Source organism: Psammomys obesus, unplaced genomic scaffold (assembly GCF_907164565.1).
Source record: "Psammomys obesus unplaced genomic scaffold, mPsaObe1.curated_primary_1811, whole genome shotgun sequence".
Taxonomy (NCBI): Eukaryota; Metazoa; Chordata; class Mammalia; order Rodentia; family Muridae; genus Psammomys; species Psammomys obesus.
In genome coordinates this window covers 32355779-32379374 of record NW_026596051.1, presented here as the reverse complement: position 1 = coordinate 32379374, position 23596 = coordinate 32355779, and the positions used below count along the sequence as shown (strand labels likewise).

At 40.6% G+C, this 23596-nt stretch overlaps 1 protein-coding gene across 1 annotated transcript in view; it reads left to right on the top strand.

The window, feature by feature from the left end:
* Positions 1-23596, top strand: part of Adgra3 (adhesion G protein-coupled receptor A3) — a 106364-nt gene that overhangs the window by 36320 nt on the left and 46448 nt on the right. The window contains exons 3-10 of the mRNA XM_055624192.1: positions 4318-4389; positions 7694-7765; positions 9569-9640; positions 11589-11749; positions 13910-14123; positions 18364-18528; positions 22090-22291; positions 23065-23220. Coding sequence (XP_055480167.1) covers positions 4318-4389; positions 7694-7765; positions 9569-9640; positions 11589-11749; positions 13910-14123; positions 18364-18528; positions 22090-22291; positions 23065-23220 — 1114 coding nt within the window. The remainder of the gene's footprint in view (positions 1-4317; positions 4390-7693; positions 7766-9568; positions 9641-11588; positions 11750-13909; positions 14124-18363; positions 18529-22089; positions 22292-23064; positions 23221-23596) is intronic.

The window sequence follows — 23596 nt, the reverse complement described above, 5'->3', positions numbered from 1 at the left end:
CAGTAAAGTCATGGAAGCCAGGACAGGCTGGTTGGCTGGAGCAGCTTTTGGAGGCTTTGTGAGCTTATTGCTCGTGATGACAGACAGGAAGTGGAGTGTCTCACCTGAAGCAGGCTAGCTATAACTCTGAAAGGCCAGCCCTGAATACATATCTCAACAAGCAATGCTTCCCTCTCAAGAGGTTCCACGACCTCCCAAAACAGTTACACTAGTTGGGAGCCAGTTGTCTGAGAGGGTACGTTTCTGCAGTGAGACTAGGCTCTGAAAACAGGCCTTCGGTTTTGGAAAAACAGGTCCCGTGCTTCTTTTCAGGTAGATTTTTATAACATAATGCATTCTGATTTAGCACTGCATCCTAAAGTTGGACGGCTGCAGACTACATAGGCTTTGCATTGTTGGGGAGAGAAATATTAAATGAGAGAGTCTGACTATAAATATCCCATGGCAGTGTCTGATTAATATGGCTGTTATTAAATATTATATAATATGTCAAGAATTCTTTATTATTAAAGAAAAAGTGTATCTTTAAATCATATTACAGTGCTCAGTTATTCATGAGAGGTATTTTGTAGAAACACACACAGTTTATCACTGACCACAGATTTATGAACTGCTTTAGTGAAATCAGTTTCTCTTGTTGAAGCTGTTTAGATTCTGAGAAGGGAAACTTATGCTTAAAAAATAGGGCTGACATTATATATTTCTATTTGCAGAGGGGTCATTTTCTCAGTTTATTTAAAATAAGTGAAAAACAGTGATTGTTTGGTCTCAAACTCTTACGTCTTTGAGGTGGTCATTTGGAGAGTGGGAAGATAGAATCTAGAAGGTTGAGGCTGTTGGCTTATGTCCATCCTGTTAAGATCTGACAAACTTGAAGTTAGGAGAAAGGGGAATTTTATGATGAAAGCTTACTACTGAAAAATTGAGTGGACCATGTTATCTCCTGTTAACAGTTCACTTTACTCACATTCAGTAACTAGTAATCATTAGCCGTTTACTACCTCTCCACGCTGGAATATGCCAGCATCTCATGTACACATTTGAAGTGTCACTTTTGGATGTTGGTGACAGACATCACAACACTATTGTCTCTGAGAAGTGTTAATTACACAGTGTGAGATGCCACATTCTTTACCCTGTCTAGCTTGGTACACAGCCGGGTGATTTTGAACTTTCCATAGTTGACTGATACTTGCATAGTGAAGGGTTGTTAGTATAGCTTTGATTCTCAGCTCTGGTTCACTGTTTCATCTGTGTGCCTGTCCATACGCCTACCCTCTGTAGATTATCTCATTTCCCTAGGGCACAGTAGACCATGGTCTTACAGGACATGACATTGGGGATAGAACTAGGGGCTATGTTGTGACAGAGAAACTTTCTGCCACTGACAACATTCCTAGCATGAAAATGACCCTTTCAAGACACATTGTGAAATATGACCACGGTAAATGAAGATGGGAAGACTTGAATGAGGGAGATTGAAGGAAAGGATCATGCGAAAGATGGACAAAGTCAGGGTCTCAGGGATCCTTGCCAGGTTCCTTAAAGACTTTGTCTTTTTTTTTACCCCCTAACTTGGGAACTTTTAGAAGTTTTAAGGGAGAGACACATCAAGACTCCGCTCAGGAAGATCACTGGCAATTGAGAATAGTCGAGGAGTTAGGATACATGCGCAAACTGTTAAAATCTGCACTCAATAATGCCACGGGGCTTGAGCAAGACCCGGCTTTCTTGAGACATCATTATCATGTACCACAATTTATTTTTCAACATCATTTTCAAACATCCAGTGAGGTTGAAAGAATATTACCTCCAGCACCTTGATTTAATGGTAACCAACTTCATGGCATGTTTGGTTATCAATTTTTCAATTGCCCTAGGTGGAAATTTATTTAGTTCCTTGAATAAATTCCTACTGCATGAAAGATGTGCTTAAATCCTGACATCAAGAACTTGACCATATTTTCTTGGTCTTTGTGCATGGGAGTTTTTAAGGAGGAGAGATTGATTTTGCCCCGTTTCAGTCCAAATGAAAGTTGGGTGCATATGTGAAGCAGCTCACATCATGGCAGGTAGGAAGCAGCTGTTTCAAAGTTCTGTTCTGGGAGAGTCACTTCCACCAGGGAGGCTCCATCTCCCGGAGTTTCTACCACCTCCAAAAGTGGCACCACCAACTGGAGACCAAAATACATGAGCCCACGGAGGACATTTCATTCTCAAACCGTAACACTCAAGGAAGTGTACCAGTACTCAGTGGAGGCTAGGAAACAGACAAGATTCATAAAAGTGAAACTACAGTGGTCTGGAGTATTCTAGTTCATTCAGCTGTGTGTCCAGAGTGAGAAGTCACATTGTTGGTGGTACATCAGGAACATTGACTTACAGTGAGTGACTTCTGCCACAGATGAGCAGAGACTAGCCTCACCAGAGTGTGTATGTGAGTTTCCCTAGGAAACCTTTCCAGAGCAACCCCTGTATTATATTCTCACTGGGATGGTGATTAGAATAACCTTTTAGAGGAAAACAGAAAAGCATGTGCGAGTCAGACTGCACAGCAATTAGTTTTCATTAGCTGGGAGGGCAGTCATGAGGAGTGTGCCTCTCGGGGGAGGGGGGATGGAAGAACACTCAGAACACTCTGCTTACCTTCCTAAGACTCGTTCTTTGGAGTCTTTTCTGGAACGTAAGTAGACAGGGATTGTGATTGATGGTTTCTGAGCTGCAGTGGGTTTGAGAAGACTGCCTCATAGACTTAATGAGCATGGGCTCTGCTGTCCTTGGTAGAGCCATAGTTCTTAGACACCCATGATGCAGGCTATCTCCATGTTGTAGGAACAGGTATTGTCAAAGTCCAGGACCTACTTCTAGGATGATCTTTCATATCCCAGCTGGAATGCAAAGGACTCTGGATTCCAGAGTTACCTGTCATTCTGGTTTGGCAAGCATTCCCTAGCCCATCCACATTGTTTGGCCATTAGTGTATATGTCACCTCTCCGTATGTGAAGAGGAGAAGTGGCACAGGAGACTGGAGTAGCTGTGTAGGGGCAAGGTTGCTACCGTTGGAGACAGAGTTGGAGAAGAGAAGTGTAAGGATTTTTCTGTTTGTTGGCATTCATCCTGCAGACAGATGGCCAGAGGACACTGACTTGATGGACAAACCTTTGAAGTTGGTTCTGACACACAGGCTTACTTAGGGCATCCGGGTGGGCCACGTACTAGAAGGAATGTGCTGCTAGAAGACTGGTGGAAGTTCTGGCCTTCTGCGGGGATCTAGCTCACACTTGAATGGATTGTCTTCAGAGGCCTGACCCTCTTGTGGGTAGCGAGTCTTCACTGCGATACTCACTGCTGCCCTGTTGTGTTCAAATACTATCATGGAAATGTCCAACTGCTTGCGAAGGAGAATAAAATGACAGGAGATACAGGCCTCCTGTGCTTTTGCTTAGGGCTATGTATTGTGATTTATAGTGTGTTTATTTATAACCTTACTTTACACGGAACACCACTATAGAATCCCAGGTAGGGGGAAAAATATATGTTATATATTCACATGGATTTCGGAGCACATATTTCGTGAAGAACTCAGTTTAATGATGTTTGTGATAAGTACAACCACTGATGTTCTTAATAATGAAAGCATAAGGAAGAATTTATAGATGTAATGGGTGTATGGTCCTGGAGAGCTGGTCAGTGGTGGAAGTCCTAACTTTGTAAGGACCAGAGTTTACATCGCCTAGAACATAGTCCATATAAGTGCCTGGGAGGCATGGCAACCTGCCTGTGATTCCAGTCTAGGCAGGCTTCGACAGACAGGAGAGTCCCAGAGTAAGCTGCTTTAGCAAGACCATCAGCGAGCTCTGGGTTTGACTGAGAGAGTAATGCAGTAATGCAGAATGAGTAATGAGTAATGAGTAATGCAGAAGTGATATTGACACCAACCTTGGGCTCACACATGCATGCACACATGCATTTGTACATGCAGCCACATGCGATGCACCTCCTGTATGCAAATATACATATACACAATGCACATCAAAGGGGAAGCACAAAGAAACAATAGAGCTGTTTGGAACCAGCTGAAATTTGAGGATTATTAGAATCCTTTACCTTTCATGAGATCTGCTTTTGTTGATGAAACATAAAACTTTGAGGTCAGATTTCTCAAATTTCAATTTACGCTTTGTCATTCAGTGCTGGGGATCTCTTGGTTTAACCTTCTTCGGTGCGGCAGTTCTGTCTGTGGCAGACAGTACCGTATGCTGAAATATTTGACAAAGCGGTGACCATTAGACTAACTCTTACTTTCCCTTTCACAGGGACCTCCGGAACAACCTCATTAGCAGGATAGCACCAGGTGCCTTTTGGGGACTGTCTTCGCTGAAGAGATTGTGAGTTTCGAATTGCTTGCTTGTGAGTCTAAACCATTCCTTTAATAGCTAGCAGTTTACTCCAGCTTGACAAAAGAGGCCTGTTTGGCCAGGTCCCTGACGGAACAGAGAGGAGTTAAGTGCTCCATCAGTAAGCTTTGAGTGCCTCTCTTAGACTAACAAACTCATTATCATGTCAGCTCTGTAGCCATAACTACTGTAGACACAATCCTCAAGCTATGACTCCAGTCACACTGTACTTCTTTTGAATTATAGGAATTCAGGCTTTCTGTTAATGATGTAATAGCTTGCCGTTTCCTTGTGTGTTTTTACTTCAAAGCCTAAGGAATTGATTTTATTACTCTCAATGTTAACCTCCCACTATAGTTTCTCACATTTGGAAAGTGACTGAACTAAAGGCCCACAGAGCACCCCACACTGTTCTTTGTAAAGGTGTTTGCTGAGAACCGGCTGCTTACACACTCCTGCTTCTCTGGAACAACTCAGACTCTTGCTGCATGTGTGAAGGCATGAAGGGGGAGGACTGATCTTCCTGGTTCTTGGTCTGGACTTGTATGAAAAAAGATGGTCTACAGAGAGCAAATTAAATCTGTTAAAATGTGTGTGCTGTACAATGTGCTGTTCAACCAGGAACTCACGGCTGTCAGACAATGGCTTGGAACTCTGGCCTACTGAGCCTCTTCAAGAGGGAATGAGAGTAGTTTTAGAGAAGTGGAGGGATGAAGGAAAAGGACTCTGAGTCTTCGCACAGTCAGGAAAATGAAGAATTAATGATAAAGCTCTGCCCTGCCAGAAACTCAGTAGCTGGGGCGACGTTTGTTCTAATTGTCCCTCCAGTAACTGATACTTGCATTCCACAGTGCTTTTCCCCACAACTTCTTTCTGTCGTCATTATGTGCTGACTACTTCCTGTGTGGTCCACCACTGTCTTCAGAGCTGTTTGGGTAGCAGAAAGGTTAATATGTATAACACCTCCATGCCGAGATATAGGCTGAAGGAACTTAACTGTCAGTGAAAGACAGTTTCATCACACTGTTTTGAAGGTGCCTCAGAAACCTTAGGTTCTTGCTTTAGTTCCTTATCCTAAATAATGTCTCAAGTACTGTCGTCTAAAAGTTTAATAATCCTGTTCAGTAGCGTTTAACTTAATTACTGGTAATTGAGCTAGGCTTTGCCTTAGCCTGTTTGAGTCGCATCACATAGTAAGTGCACGTCTGGTGTTCCTGCCTTGGAAGGTAATTGCCATTTACAGTGTTCTTCCTGCCAGAAAATACATTCTTAATTCCAAACAGCTGACTTGTAATTGAGCTTATGGCGTACAGCTTGTGAGCTGAAGGATTCCTATGTGTAGACTCAGTGGGATGGAAAGATAGCCGTTTAGTTAGTAGTTAATGCTTGCTAGTTTTATAGACCCAGACTCGCTTTCTTGCAAGGCCTTAAGTGATTCATTTCAAAGGCCACACAAAGTGTTTTGTCAGTGTCCATGGTTTTGTCTGAACTTATAGATAATTGGAGTCAGGAAGATTAAGTAGCTTTTGAAAGATAAACTACCAGGAGTAGTTGAAACTCAAACCCGTTCACTTTCTTCTTTGCTTTACCAATGAATTTAAGCTGATTCTCAATCCAAATGAAAACTCATTATCAATACCTAAGTTCCATTTAAGTAAGAATAGCTATAATGAAATTCTTTCCCAAAGAGTCAATGGTAATTACATCACTGAAAGCTGAGAAGTGAGCTAGGATAATGAATAAGAAAGAGCAAGGCACACTTGTTCAAGCAACAGTCCACAAGATGATACCTCATTTTCTTAAACAGTAAAACCTAGAAATAAAAGGAAAATCCACTTAAAAAAAATCCCACATGATTAAATGCTTGGCTTTAACATTTTAAGGGGCTTGCGCCATACAAGCACAAGAGCAAACCTTGTGTGGCTTAAGGTTACTATTGTAGCTGTAACAGAAGGAAACCAGAGCTAAAACATCCTGTTCTGCCCAGGTAACTTAGAGTGGCTTTTGAATTATGTAAGGGGAAAACTCACTGAGGAAGTACCAGGGCTGAATGCTCTGTTCTTGGAATTTTGAGTCAAACATGGGTGTTTTCTGCTGTGACCAAGTGCACACAGTTTGGGATTTAGCAGCTTTGTTTGGAAATGGGCGGTGTAACTCCAAAGGTGACAAAGGGCCAGCTTCTCTGCGTCAGAGAATAATGTGGACGTTAAAGGAGCCGCAGAAGGAATTTTGTGGTTTTAGTTTAGCGAAGTTCCTAACTTCTCTGTTCACATTCAGAGTGAATTGAATTATTCAGAAGGTAACAACTGATGAAAAGAATGAGTCATGGTAGGGTCTTCCTCCCCTGTCCCCCAGAAGAACAAAGATAAAAGGCATGCCATTCCAGGTGAAGGTTTGCAGTAGCCTCCCTACACACTTTTCCTGCAAGCTGGTTAAATGAAACTTCAGTGCATCCCTTGTTCCAGGTGTGAAGTAAAGTAAGAGAGGAAAGAAGCGATAATGGACCCGCCAAAGTTTCACAGGGCCAGTGAGAGGGCTCTGCAGGGCCAGTGAGAATGCTCTAGAGGCAAAACTCTCTCAAGCCTGATTGAGTTCAGTCCCTGGAATACAGGATGGAAGGGGAGAACCAGCTCCCAAAAGCTCCCCACCAGTCTTCATATGCATGCTGTGACTTTTGTGCCCTTCTGCTCATGTGTGCTCCCCCTAATAAATAATAATAATAATGGCTAATAATTATGTGTAAATAAAAAAGGAGGGTGCTTTATAAATCAATAAGAAAAAAATATTTAGGAGGTAACAGCTACTAGGAATTGTTAGACATTTAGGGTGGACTGGTAGAATAATTGGGCTGTTACCTAGATTTTGTTAAAATCTAGGCTTGAGGGTAAATGACAGATGTGTTAGGTAAAAGCTAATTTAGTGTTTTCCCCCATCATTATAGTCAGAACGCCTAAGTAGCTGAAGGATGGAGTTTTAAAAGTCATGTTGCTAATGCGATTTGATGATTAGGCTAAGTTCTCCAGCTCCCTGCCTTGGCTGACTGCAGGGCATCTCAAGAGTTGTAGCACATAGTAAGATAGATTCTCATTTTACTTCCTTAGTTTTCTCTTGAATAATTTCATAGATTAAATGGTTGAAATATAATTAAATAGCATTGTGCCAGAAGATAAACCAAGAACCATTATCTGGGTGCTATTTGTATATCACGTCAGGGAAGAGGCAGATGAGAAGGTCTGCATCAGACCTGTATTAATCAAGAGAACTAAATAAAGACATCCCTATTTTCTTCTCTTAGGGACCTGACTAACAACCGAATAGGTTGTCTGAATGCAGACATATTTCGAGGACTCACCAATCTGGTTCGGCTGTAAGTATCTTTTCTATCCCATTAAAATGTAAGCTATTTGAACCAGTAGGTAACCAAGAGTTTCAGAACATCCATGGCATACTTAATATTAAAGTAGTAACTGCAGGCCTTGAAGAAGCCACGGGGACAGGAAGCTTCTAACTGGGTCATGAGATGTAATGGCGTTAGAACAGATGATGGGTTGAGAATCCCCTATTAAACATACTTAGGACCAGAGTGTGTCAGACTTTAGGAGAGCTTGTATGCACAAGGAGGCGCTGTGCAGGTATGACCCAAATGTAAATGTAAAATCCATTTCTCGTTCATAGTCACCCCATAATCAGAGCCTGGAGATGATCTGATACAATATTTTAAACACTCTATTGTGGGAAAGTCAAGTTTCATGGTATAACATTTTTCATGCTGTTGTCATGGAGCTCAGATATTTTGGAGCATTCTGGATTTCAGATTTTCAGATTAAGGATTTGGAATACATGATCTCATTATGAGGTGAGATCTCATTGGAGCCCTGTGATCTCATTGGAGGTCACTGTGTACTGACTTTGAGTGTTGGTGCCTGTGTGATGTCAGGGCTTCCCTCTTAGCCCAGGAACCCATTACTGTAGGAGTGACAGGAGCTGACCACTCCCTCCTCCTCCACTTTCCTTAATTCTCTGTCTTCTCTACACAGTTGGCATTCCCTCCCACACTGAAGGATTTAGCCCATCCCTCATTGGCCTGTTCGCAACCCCAAGGTTCTGTCCTGTGCCTTCCTGTGTCCTGTTCGGCCCCCACCTTGCTGGAAACGGCATATTTATCTCTTTTTGGTGCACAGAGAAGACCTTGTTATATTTGAATGATGTTATTTTTTTTAAAGAGATCTCCATACTACTCAAATGTTAGAACCCCCCTGAGGGTGTGCTGTCTGTCCTGAACATTTCAGCACGATTGTATATTGAGTCTCTATTTTCTATTTTTAAAATAATGATAAAATGATATTTAATGTTGAAGATTATAGCACAAGTTAATATCATGTTCTTTTTCATTGCGTGCCATATCCTTAACTTGTCAAAATTTTAAATAAGATCCTTTTCTATGTATGGAAGTACTTTATATATCAGAGATTAAAGAAACATAAGATATGGGGTACCTGTTTGCCACCCCTACCTGCCTGAAGTACTCCTCCAAACGAGGCATGCTGTGCCTTCCTTACTTCAGCTCCTGAGCGTGTAATGAGGCATGGAAGATACTTTAGTCCCTTCATCTTGATGTAACACCTGGCCCATTTCACAGCTAGCACTAATGTTGTTGAGTTTAATCAGACAACATGCTGAATGGCTTATACAATACAGCCATTGGATGGGGGCAGGGCAAGAGAGGGTTCAGAACTTGTCTGGGTCCAGAGTTGGCTTGTTCATGCTGAGCCCTCCCAGCCCCAGGGCCTGTTACCGTTCACACTTTCACTCAGCCTTGATTCCTGCTGCCCATGAAGGACATTCCTTTTTGTAACTGTTTATTTGCTCTTTTCCTGAACACGTGCGCTCTAAAGGGACAATTCATAAGGAATCTGTTAGGTTTCCCTGATGCAGGGCAGAAGAATCTTATCTCGCAGTAAGGTGTTTTAAAGCATTTACCCAGCACATTGTGTAAGGTGGAGGTTGCTGCTCTCCAGGCTCATGGAGGTATTCGCACATCTCCTCTTTTAGGAGATCAAGCACATTGTTACATTTTTTTCTGATCTCAAGACATTTGAGATGATATCAGAGTAAAAGTGATGTGGAGCTAAGTTTTTTAAAAAGTGAACCTGTTTTCTTTTCCCCCTAGAAACCTTTCAGGAAATCTGTTTACTTCTCTGTCTCAAGGAACTTTTGATTATCTTGGTTCATTGCGTTCTTTGTAAGTAAGAATTCTTCTTTTGTATTTAATTTATATTCAGTTTTGAAAGTTGAAAATAAGTAAACTGATTATATACCTTAAGAGGTTTCACGAGAAATGTCTCACAAATATGTAAAAATTAGGCTTTTCTGGGAACCAGTGTCTGTCGTGAAGCTCGTGAGGTAAATCTCAGTGAGCTGTTTTAGACTGAGGTGGTTATGTCTTCAGAATGTGTCCCTCCTGATTGTAGTCACAATGAATAAACTGGCAGCAGTTGTTTCTCATGACTTTATTTTCAGATCCAGAATTTTTTTTTGTTGTTGTTGTCTAATTAAATGGCCAAATTATAGCCCATTACTGTTTCTGAAAAATTTATTCTAGGACTATTTTCTATTCTATACTCTAAGTATTTAATTCTGTCCCATAATTTCTGTTCCACATTAAATTCCCAGCTTGTTACTGATATTCTAGGAGTGTTTATTGAGAAGTCCCTCAGTATAAGATTCCATTCACATAGTTCTCTGTAGTTATATAGATTTTTTTGTTCCTCTCAAACAGAGGTTGCAAAGGAATCATGTTTGAAAATTAACTATATTTCCGGATAATCATTACTCTGTTTCAATCTATAAGTCATACTGATTTCTATTAGAAGCTCAGTTAAATTCAGTATAATAAATTCAGTGTAATTCATTGGGTTGGGCCATTTTCCAGGCTGTTCTTTCTTTACCGGATGCCTCTGTTCAATGTATCTTGACACCCTGTCCTCCCAGCTCCCCAATGCTGGGAATTCGACCTAAGTCACTGCACATGTCAGGCAAGTGCTCTTCCACCAAGACACACTTCATGGTTTCTTTGACTTTAAATAGCATGATAAAGGATAACCTGGCCTTTGAGTCTCTGTTGCAGGAATAGGAGACATTGGCAGTGTTTTTAGTCATGAATTTGAAATATGTCACACCATTCTTTTGATAATATTTATTTAAAATTTATAACTTTTTCTACATTGTATTTTTCGCTCTTCCACTCTTTTTTTTTTTCTGCCTAGAATTATGAGATAACCCCATGTTCTAACAAACTATGAATTAGAAGCATGCTCATCTTTGCTCTTTGTTGATTTGTTTTAAGGCTTATGTTCATAGTGTTGTCAATACTGATGCTTTATTTCTTCTATTAGACATGCCATGCTGGCAGGGGCAGTCTCCCCAGTTAGTTTTATTAGCTAGATTTATTATTCTGTGCACCGTAGGGTTAGTCATTGTTTAGTGAGAGGCTGTTCACAGTAATGGGCTGATAGCCTAGTCTTCCTTTTTTAGAAGACTACAAGGCAAAATTAAAGTGTTCTCTTAAATGCATGGTATCTGCTTTTGTTCATATTGACTTTAAAATATTCTTATTCTTACATTCTGTGTAGAGTCACTCAGTGCATAGAAGAGTGTCATATAATGGCCCCCACCTTTGAAGAGCTTCCAGTTTAGCCAAGTATCCAGAATATAATCACAGAACAGTCCTTTATCCCTTTATGTTGCTATTTCATTGCCAAAAATCAACAGTAGAAGTAGCAGTGTATAGGCCAAGAATCTGGCAGTAATGCTGTAAAATCAAGATAGGCTTCAATATCTCAAATTATCAACATTTGCTATATAGCAAAGGGTAAACGGTTGCTAGGGTGGATTAGGACTGGTCTTCCAGAACCCCAGGGTTTGGAGATTTGCATAGAAGAGAGATAAGAGAGATGCCTGGCAAATAGTGTTTTATTTTGTTATTTATGTCAACTTTGATCAGGATCATGGGAGGTGTTGGTGGGATCCAGCACTCTGAAAGACAGGGCATTGGAAACAGACCGTAATTAGTTGACCTCCTCCTCTTGTGCTTTACAGCAGAAAGGTCCACTGTTATAACAGAGAGGACCCAGTACAGAGCCCATGGCCAAGCGATGATGTTCACTGTCATCCTAATCTGTGTGTTGCAGAGAATTTCAGACCGAATACCTTCTGTGTGACTGCAACATATTGTGGATGCATCGCTGGGTAAAAGAGAGGAACATCACTGTGCGGGACACCAGGTGTGTTTATCCTAAGGCCCTGCAGGCCCAGCCCGTCACGGGGGTGAAGCAGGAGCTCCTGACTTGCGGTAAGGGAGAAACCAAACTGAAGTCTCTACTGTATTTTAATTTGCTGTCATGTTTTTCTGGACAAACTCTGAGGTTCTTTTGACAGAACCTCAGCATAACACTTAATATTGAAGAATTTACAAATGCTCGATGTAAACCAGTGATTGGTTAGGCTAGCTGAATTAGAAAGTGGTTCTTCCGTTGGCTTAAGGGTAGTTGTTCTTGGTTCTGAAGAGCTTGCTTCATGAAAAACAGTTTTGGAGACCTGCAGAGTGTTCATAGGCAGATGAGGAGCTCATCGAGGACAGTTCAGTTCAAGATGCTCTCACACTATTGTTGGCAAGAGTGGGACTCCAGAACAACCTCTGGTTGTTGTCTGTTGTTTGTGTTGCTGCGTTGGGGATCAAGCTCAACCTTACACAAGCAAGTGTCCTGCCACTAAGTCACTCCCCCAGCCACGTACTATGACCATTGAACTGTAGTTCAGCAGTATGTGTTAGTACATAAAGGATTGATATAGCTAGATCTAAGAATTCTGTATCGTTAAGTTTAAAGGAATTGATCATGGAGCTCATAATTCTAGAGAAATAGTTGAATGGCTTTCAGCATTTCCATTTAAAAATGTAGCATGCAAGTTATTGAAAATCATGATTTTGGGAAATTTCTACAGACCTGAGAGAAATAGCACAATTACCATGTGTAAAATGATAAAAGTGCACCATAGGAATGGAAAGTGACACATGATGAACATGGAATAGATGATTTTGTTCTTCTCCCCTTTTTCTTTATTACCCGTAGTAGTGTTATAAGGAAGATATGTTCTCTGAATGAAAGCTAAGACTTGGACTATGAAACAAAAAACTCAAAGAGAATGAACTGCGTGTATGTTATTCAGAGATTGTTAGAGTTGAGAGCTTAATGTTTGACTTCTGTACCTTTTTTAAAAATTTTGTTGGGGAAAAAATGCCAATCATTCTCCTAAAGATAACTTTCTGAAAGTTGACATAGTGCAAGCTTACTTCTTTTTGTAAGACAGATCCCACTACTGCATTGTGTGGCAGTAGCTGTAATGTCACAGCTTTCTTCTTGCTGCATTTTTAGCTTGTTAATAGTGTCTCAGTCCATAAATAACACAGTGACTAATTTCCTTGTATATATTTTTGCATATTTTTATTTTGATTTGTATAATGAATCTTTGGTATTTGTATGCATATTTTTTGCATGTATATGTAAAACCTTTCCCTTTTCTATCACTGGAAGGAATTATAATCTTTTAAACAGTTACTGAAATAAGGATTTTTTTTTGAAACAATTTTTTTCTCTAAATGTTATTAAAATTTTTATAATATGCACAGTTCTGTAACTTGAAGAGAACATTTTAATCCAAGGAAATATGGTTTTCAAAATGTATCTTAAAATTATAATCACCAACATTTATTCTTCATGGCTTCAGTCTCCAGATTTTAGTACTTTATAATTTGGTCTCTTTCTTTGCTTTCTGTTTTTGTCTGCTGTATTGTTCGGTCATCACTGCAAAGGAAGAACTCTGAACACCAGGGATGAATGTCAGCTGGTTTCATTTTCACCTTCGTTATAATCTGTGACCTAGTTGTTTTGCTCTGTTTCTGTTATAGCAAAATATCCACAGCTGAGTAACATTAGAGATAAAAGAGACTTATTTAGTAGTTTCCAGTTCTAGATTGTGTCTCAAGATCATGCTCCATTGTCTTGGCCTCTGAAGAAGGCCTCATGGTAATGGCTTCATTAGGAGTATGTGTGGAAGTAGGAGATGACATCTCTAGGCAGGAAACCACATGTTAGGAGTAAGACTCTGGCTGCTGTACCAACTCACACTCACAGTCTCACTCCAGGAGACCAGTTCCTGGGCAGCACCCCCAGTGTCCTAACAACCTCCTGGGAGACCCATCCTCTTAAAAGTTCATCATCTTGTGAATTTCCACACTGGGCACCAAGTTTCCAGGACATGACCCTGGGAGGTCAGGATCACATAGCTATGACTTGACTCAACAGTCACATTGGAACTGACACTTGAATGATGGTTGCTGGAGGCTTTTTGTGTTTCTGTTTTCCTCAGTTTCCACAGAATGCCTGCAGCTTCTAAATGTACTGCATGCATGCTTTGGCCCATGTTCACTCAGTTCTTGTTTTTGTGCCTCTAGATCCTCCCCTTGAGCTGCCATCCTTCTACATGACTCCATCTCATCGCCAGGTCGTGTTTGAAGGAGACAGCCTTCCCTTCCAGTGCATGGCCTCGTATATCGACCAGGACATGCAAGTGCTGTGGTATCAGGATGGGCGCATTGTTGAGACCGATGAGTCGCAAGGAATCTTTGTGGAGAAAAACATGATTCACAACTGCTCTTTGATTGCGAGGTACAGTGTCGCTGGGTTGGCTGCCCTTTGGGAGTAGCAGTGCTTAGCTGGAATTTGGTGACAGTTTGTTTTTCCCCATTTAAAAATGTCCTAAATAGGACATTACTTCCTCCCGATTATTCCTGTCACTGTTAAAATAATTAGCCATTGCCTCATTCAGTTTGGGAAGAAAAAGCTGAATATAAAAGGGAAACACTTAAAGTTGAAGTATTTTTCTTAAAAATGTTAAGAGGAAAATGTTAACTTTTAATGCCAAACCTAATTGCTAACCATCTCTGCTCCTAAACTTTTATTTCTCTTTTAGGAATTACCACACTTCCACTATTTTGTCTTCAGATTAATGCTCTGTTTTTAAGATACTTTATCTCCTCTTTGTCTCCCCACCTCCTCACTGCTAGTAAAAGAGTATAACTGAGCTGTCAACCCCATGGCTCGTTAGTGTGAATGAACTCTATAAAGTACAAAAAACAGGTTAAAATGTGTGTGCTGTCACTCTCAGGATACTGGTATTGAGTGTCCTCTGTGTTCTCACGTTGTCTACCTCACTGCCCATTTCCCTGCCAAGAGTGTGGCTGGAATTTTGCTAGAGTAAAATGGCAGCTTCTACGTTGCCAAAGCAGGATGCTGTGAGAACCCTGCTGAGAAAGGAAGCACTCTGAGAGTTGAAATCAACTCTCGGAACCTTAGGGTTGAACTGTATATTCTACAGTTTCTTTTTTAAAAACCGTTGTCTCTTTTCTGGAAGCATATACTCAGTTTATATCTTCTGATATTTAGGATAGATGCTTTTAAACCCTTGCTCTCTAACTTCAGTAGCTGAGTCATCTTGGGATCATCACTCCTGACTGCTTTTTTTTTTTTTAAATATGGTTTTAAAAAATATTTCTACAGTAATAATATTAGGTTAAATCCCTGGCTTTATTATAAATGTACAATGAAGGCAATATTGATAAGGCATTGAAATGGGGGCTAAGTCTGGCCCACTGAGAACTGACATTTTTAAGCAGTTACATTTCAAATGGTTACATAAGCATTTATACAATAGCTTCATGTTTGTATTGCTTTTTAGCCTACAGAATCTAAAATATTTACAATCTCACCATGGAAATATTTTAGAACTATTCTTCTGGGTTCTCTTGTATTCCTCTTGGGAGAACTAAGTTTAGTTTGACAGGGCAGTCAGCTCAGCTAACCTTCCACTCATAGCTCTGTGTGGTTGGTGCCAACTGAAATATGTGTTTAGTGAGAGTGTCACTGGGGTTTAAACACATGACTTCACACATGCTAGGAATATGCTCACCACTGAGCTACATCCATAGCCCCTAAATGCATTCCTTGTGCAAGACATCAGAGCTCTTTCCTTACTACCTATGGCCTTCTAACTTTCCAGGTGACAAAGATGGTATATTTCTGGTGTTAGAGGAGCCATGGGCTTTTAAGGTGTCCAACTTACTTCCCAGTGCCAGTCACTTCTCCCTACATCAACTCTAGTTTCTAGTTTCTCCAGTTTCTTTCTGCTCTTGATCTGTTTTATGTATCCAGGTATCTACATACTTACATGTTATTAATGTGCTCAGAGCTTCCAGCTGCTCACTGCAGGAAGAATGCTTTACAGGGCTCGGCCTCAGCAGCTCCACTACTTGTTAGGTTTGATGCTAATTGTAAAGAACGATGTATTCATTGTTACATTGTCTTTACTGTGGTGATAATTACACAGACATATACATATGTCAAAACTCATCAAATTATACACTCTTAAGGAGTTTATTGTATAAACAGGCAATAATGGACACAGTGCGACAACAAAACTTTAAAAATAATAGACTCTTCCATATACAAAAAACTTTGGTTAACTTAAAAATCTAAGTTGTATGACTAAAGTGGATTTACTTTACAAATCTCTTTCTGAAGTCATGCTTAAACTATATTCAATTTTTTATAGCAGCACAAAAAACTAATTCTAAGAAAAAGAATTTGACCTAACATTTTTCTTGGTACACTTGACTGACATGACAGTCTTTCATATGAAGATGGAGAGTCCTTCACCCAGAGTTCACCCCAGCATATGTAGAGAGAGGAATCACGTGGCTGCTGAAGTGGGTGAGGCTAAAGCGTATTGATTCCTTACAGGTCTCCTGATGTCAGCCATCCTTCATCTGTATGACTCTGTGCTTGTAGTTTTCTCAGAAGATGAATCTCAGACTGCTTCTTTCTTTTTGAATCTTAAGTCTTGAGACCTGCTGTCTGGGAGGTTCCTGGCACTTTTATGCCAGTGGGTGCTTTTAGACATTGAAAGTGTTGTTAAAAGCTTTCCACAAGAATGTTGGCATAGTATGTGAGGAGCCATGGTTCCCAAAACAATGCCACTGACATGGGGGACCACAGAGAATCCTCAGCAGCACTGACATTGATTGGATACCACATGGTTGCTAGCTGCTAGTACTGTACAGTGTCCCTATCAAAATATGCCACATCCCTTTGATGGTACTATACTTTGAGATGCAGGACTTTCGGCAGCTTTGGTGGTCCAAATGAGCACTGTTTCAGAGTATTATGGAAGAAGAGAGTGCCATTTGCCTGAGTTGAGTCTGAGCTATGATCACTCTTACAGTAACCAACAGGCAGTCACAGCCCACATGGAAGCATCTTTCAATTGGTGAGGCTAGTAATTTATTAGAATGTAGACAGAGTGGGTATTTTTGTTTTTGTTTCTTAAGCTTAGGCTGGCCTTGCTCTTCCTGTCCCAGGCTCCATGCTGGAATTCCAGGTGTGTACCATTGTGGTTGGCTAGATACTCGGTTTTGACCTATATCTTACTAGGTGGAATGACCGTAGACATTTTTTTTTTTTTTTTTTTGAGGATTAAGCACATAGTGAAGGAGATAAATAGTAAAGGACTTTGAGCTGAGCTTGCAACCTAGATTATGTGGGGTTTTCATCACCACAATTTCTGTGCATTTCCTTCTAGTTCAGAATAGCCACACAAAATAGAAAATCTTTAGAGTTAATGGGTATTGAATAAAGAATTTTGCTTTTTATGTTGCTGATCATTAAAATATTTATTACAGCTGTTGGCTTGTTTCTTAGGAAAGCTAATACCCATTTTCTTTGATGATTCCGAATGTGACAGTGCCTCAGAGTCTGTATTAGGATGCTAGCCCTTGATGCTTTAGGAGAGTAAACAAATGTCTGTTCACTTCCAGACGCAGTCTGATAAGTTAATTAAGATGATATATGCTTTATGTCTAATTATTTCTTATCATTTGTGTTTACTGAACAACAAAGCATGGTGCATCATATAGAGGAATAGAGGTTAATTGAAGGTTTTGACACTTGCTTTTTAATTAATAGGTTTTATATTAGAGAATTATGATTTCATTTTGAGAAGGAGGCTTACTGGCCATTATGTGGAGATACAGGTCTAAGGGGAACATAGTTTCACATAGAAACTTCTTTAGGAATCATTAGTTGGTCACTTACTAATCTTTTTCAAGATTTACTTTTATTTAGTGTGTGCATGTGTGTTCTTGCTTGCATGCCACACCTTACATGTGGAGGTTGGGGGTTTTTGCCACAGTTGAGTCTCTCTCGCTACATGTGGGTTCTGGGAAGCAGACTAAAGCCATCCAGCAGAGTGGCAGGCACCTCTACCTACTGACCACGCCTCACCCTGTTTTTTAGCATAATCTTCTCCACACTGTTTTTCCTGTGAAATACATTCATCCATCCATCCATCCATCCATCCATCCATCCATCCATCCATCTGTATATTTTATATGTATGAGTGCTTTGCGTTCATGTATGTGTGCTCATCATGTGTGTGCAGTACCCTTGAAGGCCAGAAGTGGTCAGTAGATCCCCTGTAACTGGGAGTTATAGATGGTTTGCGAGTGCCCATATGTGCTGCTGAGACCTGAACCTTGTTTCTCTACAAGGGAAGGAAGTAAGTGTTCTTCACCACTGAGCCATCTTTCCAGCCTCTTCTCCTTAAGTATTTTTTAATCACTTCATAATTGTCCTTTCTTCACAGACATTGTGTTAAGAATATTTGAAAACGTGTGACTTGCAGAAATATTTCCACTTCTGGGCTGTTCTGTGTTTCACTGTGCTTCAGGAGCTCCTGTGTGTTGCAAACCGTTGTGCTCTATTCCTGCCCATCTCACAGCTCTGCAGTATCTTCAGGGTCCTAATAGTGTTTCACTGTTATAAATTTTTTTCTTTTTTCTTTTTTTTTATGCAGCGCCCTAACCATTTCTAATATTCAGGCTGGCTCTACTGGAAATTGGGGCTGTCATGTTCAGACCAAACGTGGGAATAACACAAGAACTGTTGATATTGTGGTGTTAGAGAGCTCTGCTCAGTACTGTCCACCAGAAAGGGTTGTGAACAACAAAGGTGATTTCAGGTTAGTGACATGAAAAATACCGGAAAAGGTTCTTTTGTCCCAAAGTTTTGTATTCTCAAAATATAATTGGCCTCTTGTCCTCAGGAACAAAACTTGAGAAATATAGATTATATTATATTATATGTGTATTTGCTTATATGAATATTCACACATGGATACATATCTAAGGAATATTTTTTGCAGCAATAAATGGGAAAAAAATCAAAGATACTAGAACTTTTTAAAAATATTTACTTGCTATTTATTTTTAATTTCAAGTTATTTATTTTTTAAATTTATTTACATATAAAAATGTAAATGAATTTATTTTAAAAATATAGTTTATTCACTTTGTATCCCAGCTGTAGCCCCCTCCCTCATCCCTTCCCAATCCTACACTCACTCATCTCCTCCCATGCCCCTCCCCCAGTCCACTGATAGGGGAGGTCCTCCTCCCTTTTCCTCTGACCTATCAGGTCTCATTAGGACTGGCTTCATTGTTTTTCTGGGTGGCCAGGTAAGTCTGCTTCCCCCTCAGGGGGAGGTGATCAAAGAGCCAGCCACTGAATTCCTGTCAGAGACATTTCCTGTTCCCATTACTAGGAAACCCACTTGGAGACTGAGCTGCCATGGGCTACTTCTGTGCAGGGTTTCTAGGTTATTCATGGTCCTTGGTTGGAGTATCAGTCTCGGAAAAGACACCTGTGCCCAGAATTTTTGGAGTTGTTGCTCTCCTTGTGGAGCTCCTTTCCTCTCTAGGTCTTTCTATCTCTGCCTTGTTTCATAAGATTCCCTGCACTCTAGTATCTTTGATTTGAGTTTAGTTATGAGTCTCAGCATCTGCTTTGATACACTGCTGGGTAGAGTCTTTCAACGGCCCACAGTAGAAGGCTCCTGTCCTGTTACCTGTTTCCTCCCTCTTCTGATGTCCATCCAAGATACTTGAACTTTATTTGATACCTATTGATTTAAAAGCCTCTGGAAAGATAGTCATTTTAGAAAAAAAATAAAGTTTTTGAAAATTTGCAATACCTGCATATCATGTATCTTGATCATATCCATCCCTTACTCTCCCCTCTTGTCACCTTTAACAGGTGTTGCAAACTCCTGCTTTCGGGAGATGGTTTCTGACTGAATGATTACACTGACATGTTGCTCATTTATTCTTTTTCAAAACTTGGTTTCTTTATGTGTGTAGCTCTGGCTGTCCTAGAACTCACTGTGTAGACCAGGCTGGCCTGGAACTCACAGAGATCCACCTGCCTCTGCCTCCCTAATGCTGCGATTAGGGGCGTGTGCCACCACTGCCTGGCTAGGTTTTCTGTTCTTGAAAGTCACTTAGCTATAATGTAGACCTCAACATCAGGGGAGACACAGACATACACCCCCATTCACTAATTCTTGCAATTTAGTTAGAAGCAATTTGGGAAATGGACATCATTTCATAGCCTGAAACAGCTTTTGGTATCTGGCGGGTTTCAGGATTCTTGTAATATCTGCCGAATCAGTTAAGATCCTTTTGGAAGGCTTAGGGCCTGTGAGAGTTAACAATTTTCCCTTGGACTTTCTGTACTTTGAAAGTTCTATCACTTATCTTTCCATATATAATGTCCTTTGTGATTAGAGGCTTTTACTAATGAGTTTTTAGTGTAAACAAAAGAAATAAATTGCTTTAAATTCTTGTATAAGGTTATTTAATAGTAAGTTTGCATTTTTTCTGTGTGTGGGAGGGGGTGTTAGCTACCTCTTGCTTGTAGCTCCTGCAGTTTTAGAATAAGAAACACTTGTGCTTATCCTACTAATCTTTCAATCACTATATCCTGCATTTCTGTTTTTACTGCTCTCTTAAAACAATTTTTGCTGTAATCCCAGCTCTCGGAGGCAGAAGCAAGTGGAGCTCAGTGAGTTCGAGGCCAGCCTGGTCTACAAAGTGAGTCCAGGATAGTCAAAGCTACAGAAAGAAACCTTGTTTCAAAAAACCAACAGACAAAAACAGTTTGTGTGTGTGTGAATGAGTGTGTGCATGTAATTCAGCTTCATTGTCATTGGGTCATTTGTGTGCTATCTATGCTTGTATTGAGTATGCAACGTTTGTTAATTTTGTTACATTCCACATCTTTTAATAAGTAATAATGTTTTCCATTTATGTTACATTTTGTTGCCTTTTGTTCATTCGTTGAGTGTTCTATATGTTTAATTGGTTAATGAATTATTTATCTTCTCACCGTCCTTAAGGTATTACAGTATTAAGCACTGCTGCACTAATGACGTTTGGTATAGTGATTTGTTTATGTAGTTTTTGATTATGGTTTCTATTTTGAAATGATTGATGTGTCCCAGCAGTTCCATTGCTATGCACCGGTTATTATTTGTATCAAGTATGCACAACTTCATTTTTTATTGTAGATAAATAGAGTTCAAATACCCAGCCCTGAGGGATGATGTGCACCAGCAAGTGTACGTGGCTCCCGGTAGAGAACTTCTCACTGATAACTCAGTTGCACACTGTGATGAAGTGTTCAGGGATTCCCTGCAAGGTCCCCCGTGTGAAACTTACTTAGTACAGGATCTCTGAGCAGAGTTGGAGCTTAAAGGCAACTGACATAGGCAGGTTCTGGAAGAGTCCACGGGTAAACTTCCCACATAGTCACCCTCCAGTGGAATATGAAAGTCAGCCAGCAGCCTTCATGCAGTGCTTCTGCCAAGGAGCACTCCTGGAAGACTCGGCCCCCGAGGCTGCTGCTGAGGGCTGGCTGGCCCCGACTGCAGGAGAGAGTAAGCCTGCCATGTAGGCACAGGCAGTTCCCATCACCCTGACTCCCAACGCCCAGTTCCCACGCAGCCACTGAGGGGGTCAGTTGTGCAGACAGGCTTTTCTCAGGATGGTGCTTATGGACCTGCTGTGGCCCTTTCCTCTTCATGTTTCCTAGCCCTACTGTACCAAAGGCCAAAACCTGCTTTTATGGAGCAAGAATCTGACAATCGTACTTACTATATAACGCCAGGGATATAATGACATTATTAAACAGAAACATAAGCTAATAGCATGAATTTTCATTTTTCTTGGGTTTGATATGTTTCCTTGAACATTCATAGCATTTACATTCATTCCTTCATTCATTCATTCATTCATTCATTCATTCATTCATTCATTCATTCATTTATTGAGGCAGGGTTTCTCTGTGTAGCTGTGGCTGGAATCGCTTTGTAGACCTAGCTGGCTTCGAACACAGATCTGCCTGCCTCTGCCTTCCTGAGTGCTGGGATTACAGGTATACCTCACTGAGCCTGGCTTTCGAGTTTAGATTTTCATTTTAGAAAAATTATTTTTTGTTATGCTATCAAAATATTCTCAGATGATAGACTGGATAAATCCATCCATAGTCACCTTTTAAATAGTACTGTGATCTTTGTTCTCCCAGTTTGTTTCTTTAATGTGTGTGAATGCATTTGTGTGTGCCATTATTTTTCTCTGCAATCATATTCATGTCTTAATCCTTGTTTTTTTTCTGTGCCATCACTATCCTTATTAACCTCTGCCATTCTAGCTTTTCTTAGACTCTTTTGTTTCTGCCTGTGTAGATGGCCCAGGACACTGGCAGGCATCACAGCATATCTTCAGTGTACCCGGAACACTCATGGCAGTGGGATCTATCCTGGAAACACACAGGATGAAAGGAAGGCCTGGCGCAGATGTGACAGAGGTGGCTTTTGGGCAGATGATGATTATTCTCGCTGCCAGTATGCAAATGATGTCACTAGAGTTCTGTATATGTTTAATCAGGTAACTATAGGACATTCTGATTCACCTGGGCTGTAAATGAAATTTGCTATTTTTAAATGCCACACCAAGCATAAGTATTAGGTATAAATTCTTTTCTATTTTTGGGATCAGGTGCTCTGTGATGCCCTATCTTTTCCTGTTACTGCTTGACCAGCCAGAGTCCCAGACTCATCTGGGATTCTGATTATATATTTCCATAGCTCCTTTGTCAGAAGGGATCCCCAAGAATTCTCGGCTGACTCTCGCTGTCACTGTTTCTGTATATGTCATAACAGTTTCTTACCAGACGTGGGGTCTGTGTTTGGTGTTTTTTTTCTGATCCTCCATACAAGATTAACTTCAGTGCAACAGTTGTTGCTGTCAAGAGTGTCAGCCAGTAAGTTAGCAAATGCAAAAGATCCCAGCAGTGCATGGCCATAGAGGTCAGGACCAAATAACTGGTTCCTGCCTTTGAGCAGTTGGACATCCAGGAGCTGAACCTACCACTCCCAGCTGGTGGACTGGGATCTGCTTTCCTGAGCATCTGGGGGAGAGGTTTGTATAGAATCTGAATAAAGGGAGAGTAGATGGGGGCATGTTTTTACCCACGGCGTCTTTAGGATTACCTTTTTCTGAGTTAAATTTATGCCCTGTCAGTATAGTTTTTATCAAAATCCAGCTTTCTCGAATTTGAAAACCATTTGAGTTTTGATTCCTTGATAAATTTTGAAGGTGGTTACTGATTTCAACATCATTAGTTTTTCTGTAAAATGTTTGTTTTCCTTTTTCCATAGATGCCCCTCAATCTTACAAATGCTGTAGCTACAGCCCGGCAGCTGCTGGCTTACACTGTGGAGGCAGCCAACTTTTCTGACAAAATGGATGTTATATTTGTAGCTGAGATGATAGAAAAGTTTGGAAGATTTACCAAAGAGGAAAAATCAAAAGAGGTACGTTTGTCCAGACTTGGAAAACTTGGAGCACAAATGTCAGCCCGCGGTAACCTCTGACGGGATAGAGCAGAGTGCTTGGTTTTAAAGATGGTATGTCTCTTTTCTACATGAATTCCATACACTTTTTGATTTCCAAACTTGCCACTTATGTACCAGTAGTGATGGAGACCAATGTGTCTTGGAATTGGAGGTGAGCAGTTATTTTTTGAGCACTGGGGAGACATGAATGGCAGAGGTAGGTGCATTGAGAAAGCAGCTTTCACCATCTGGTGTGTTAGCCAGCTGCTTCCTGTAGCCTCTGGGATTCCCACTACATAGACACATGTGCCTCCGATTGCTTTAGTCACCTGGACCCTGCTGTAAACAGCCTTAT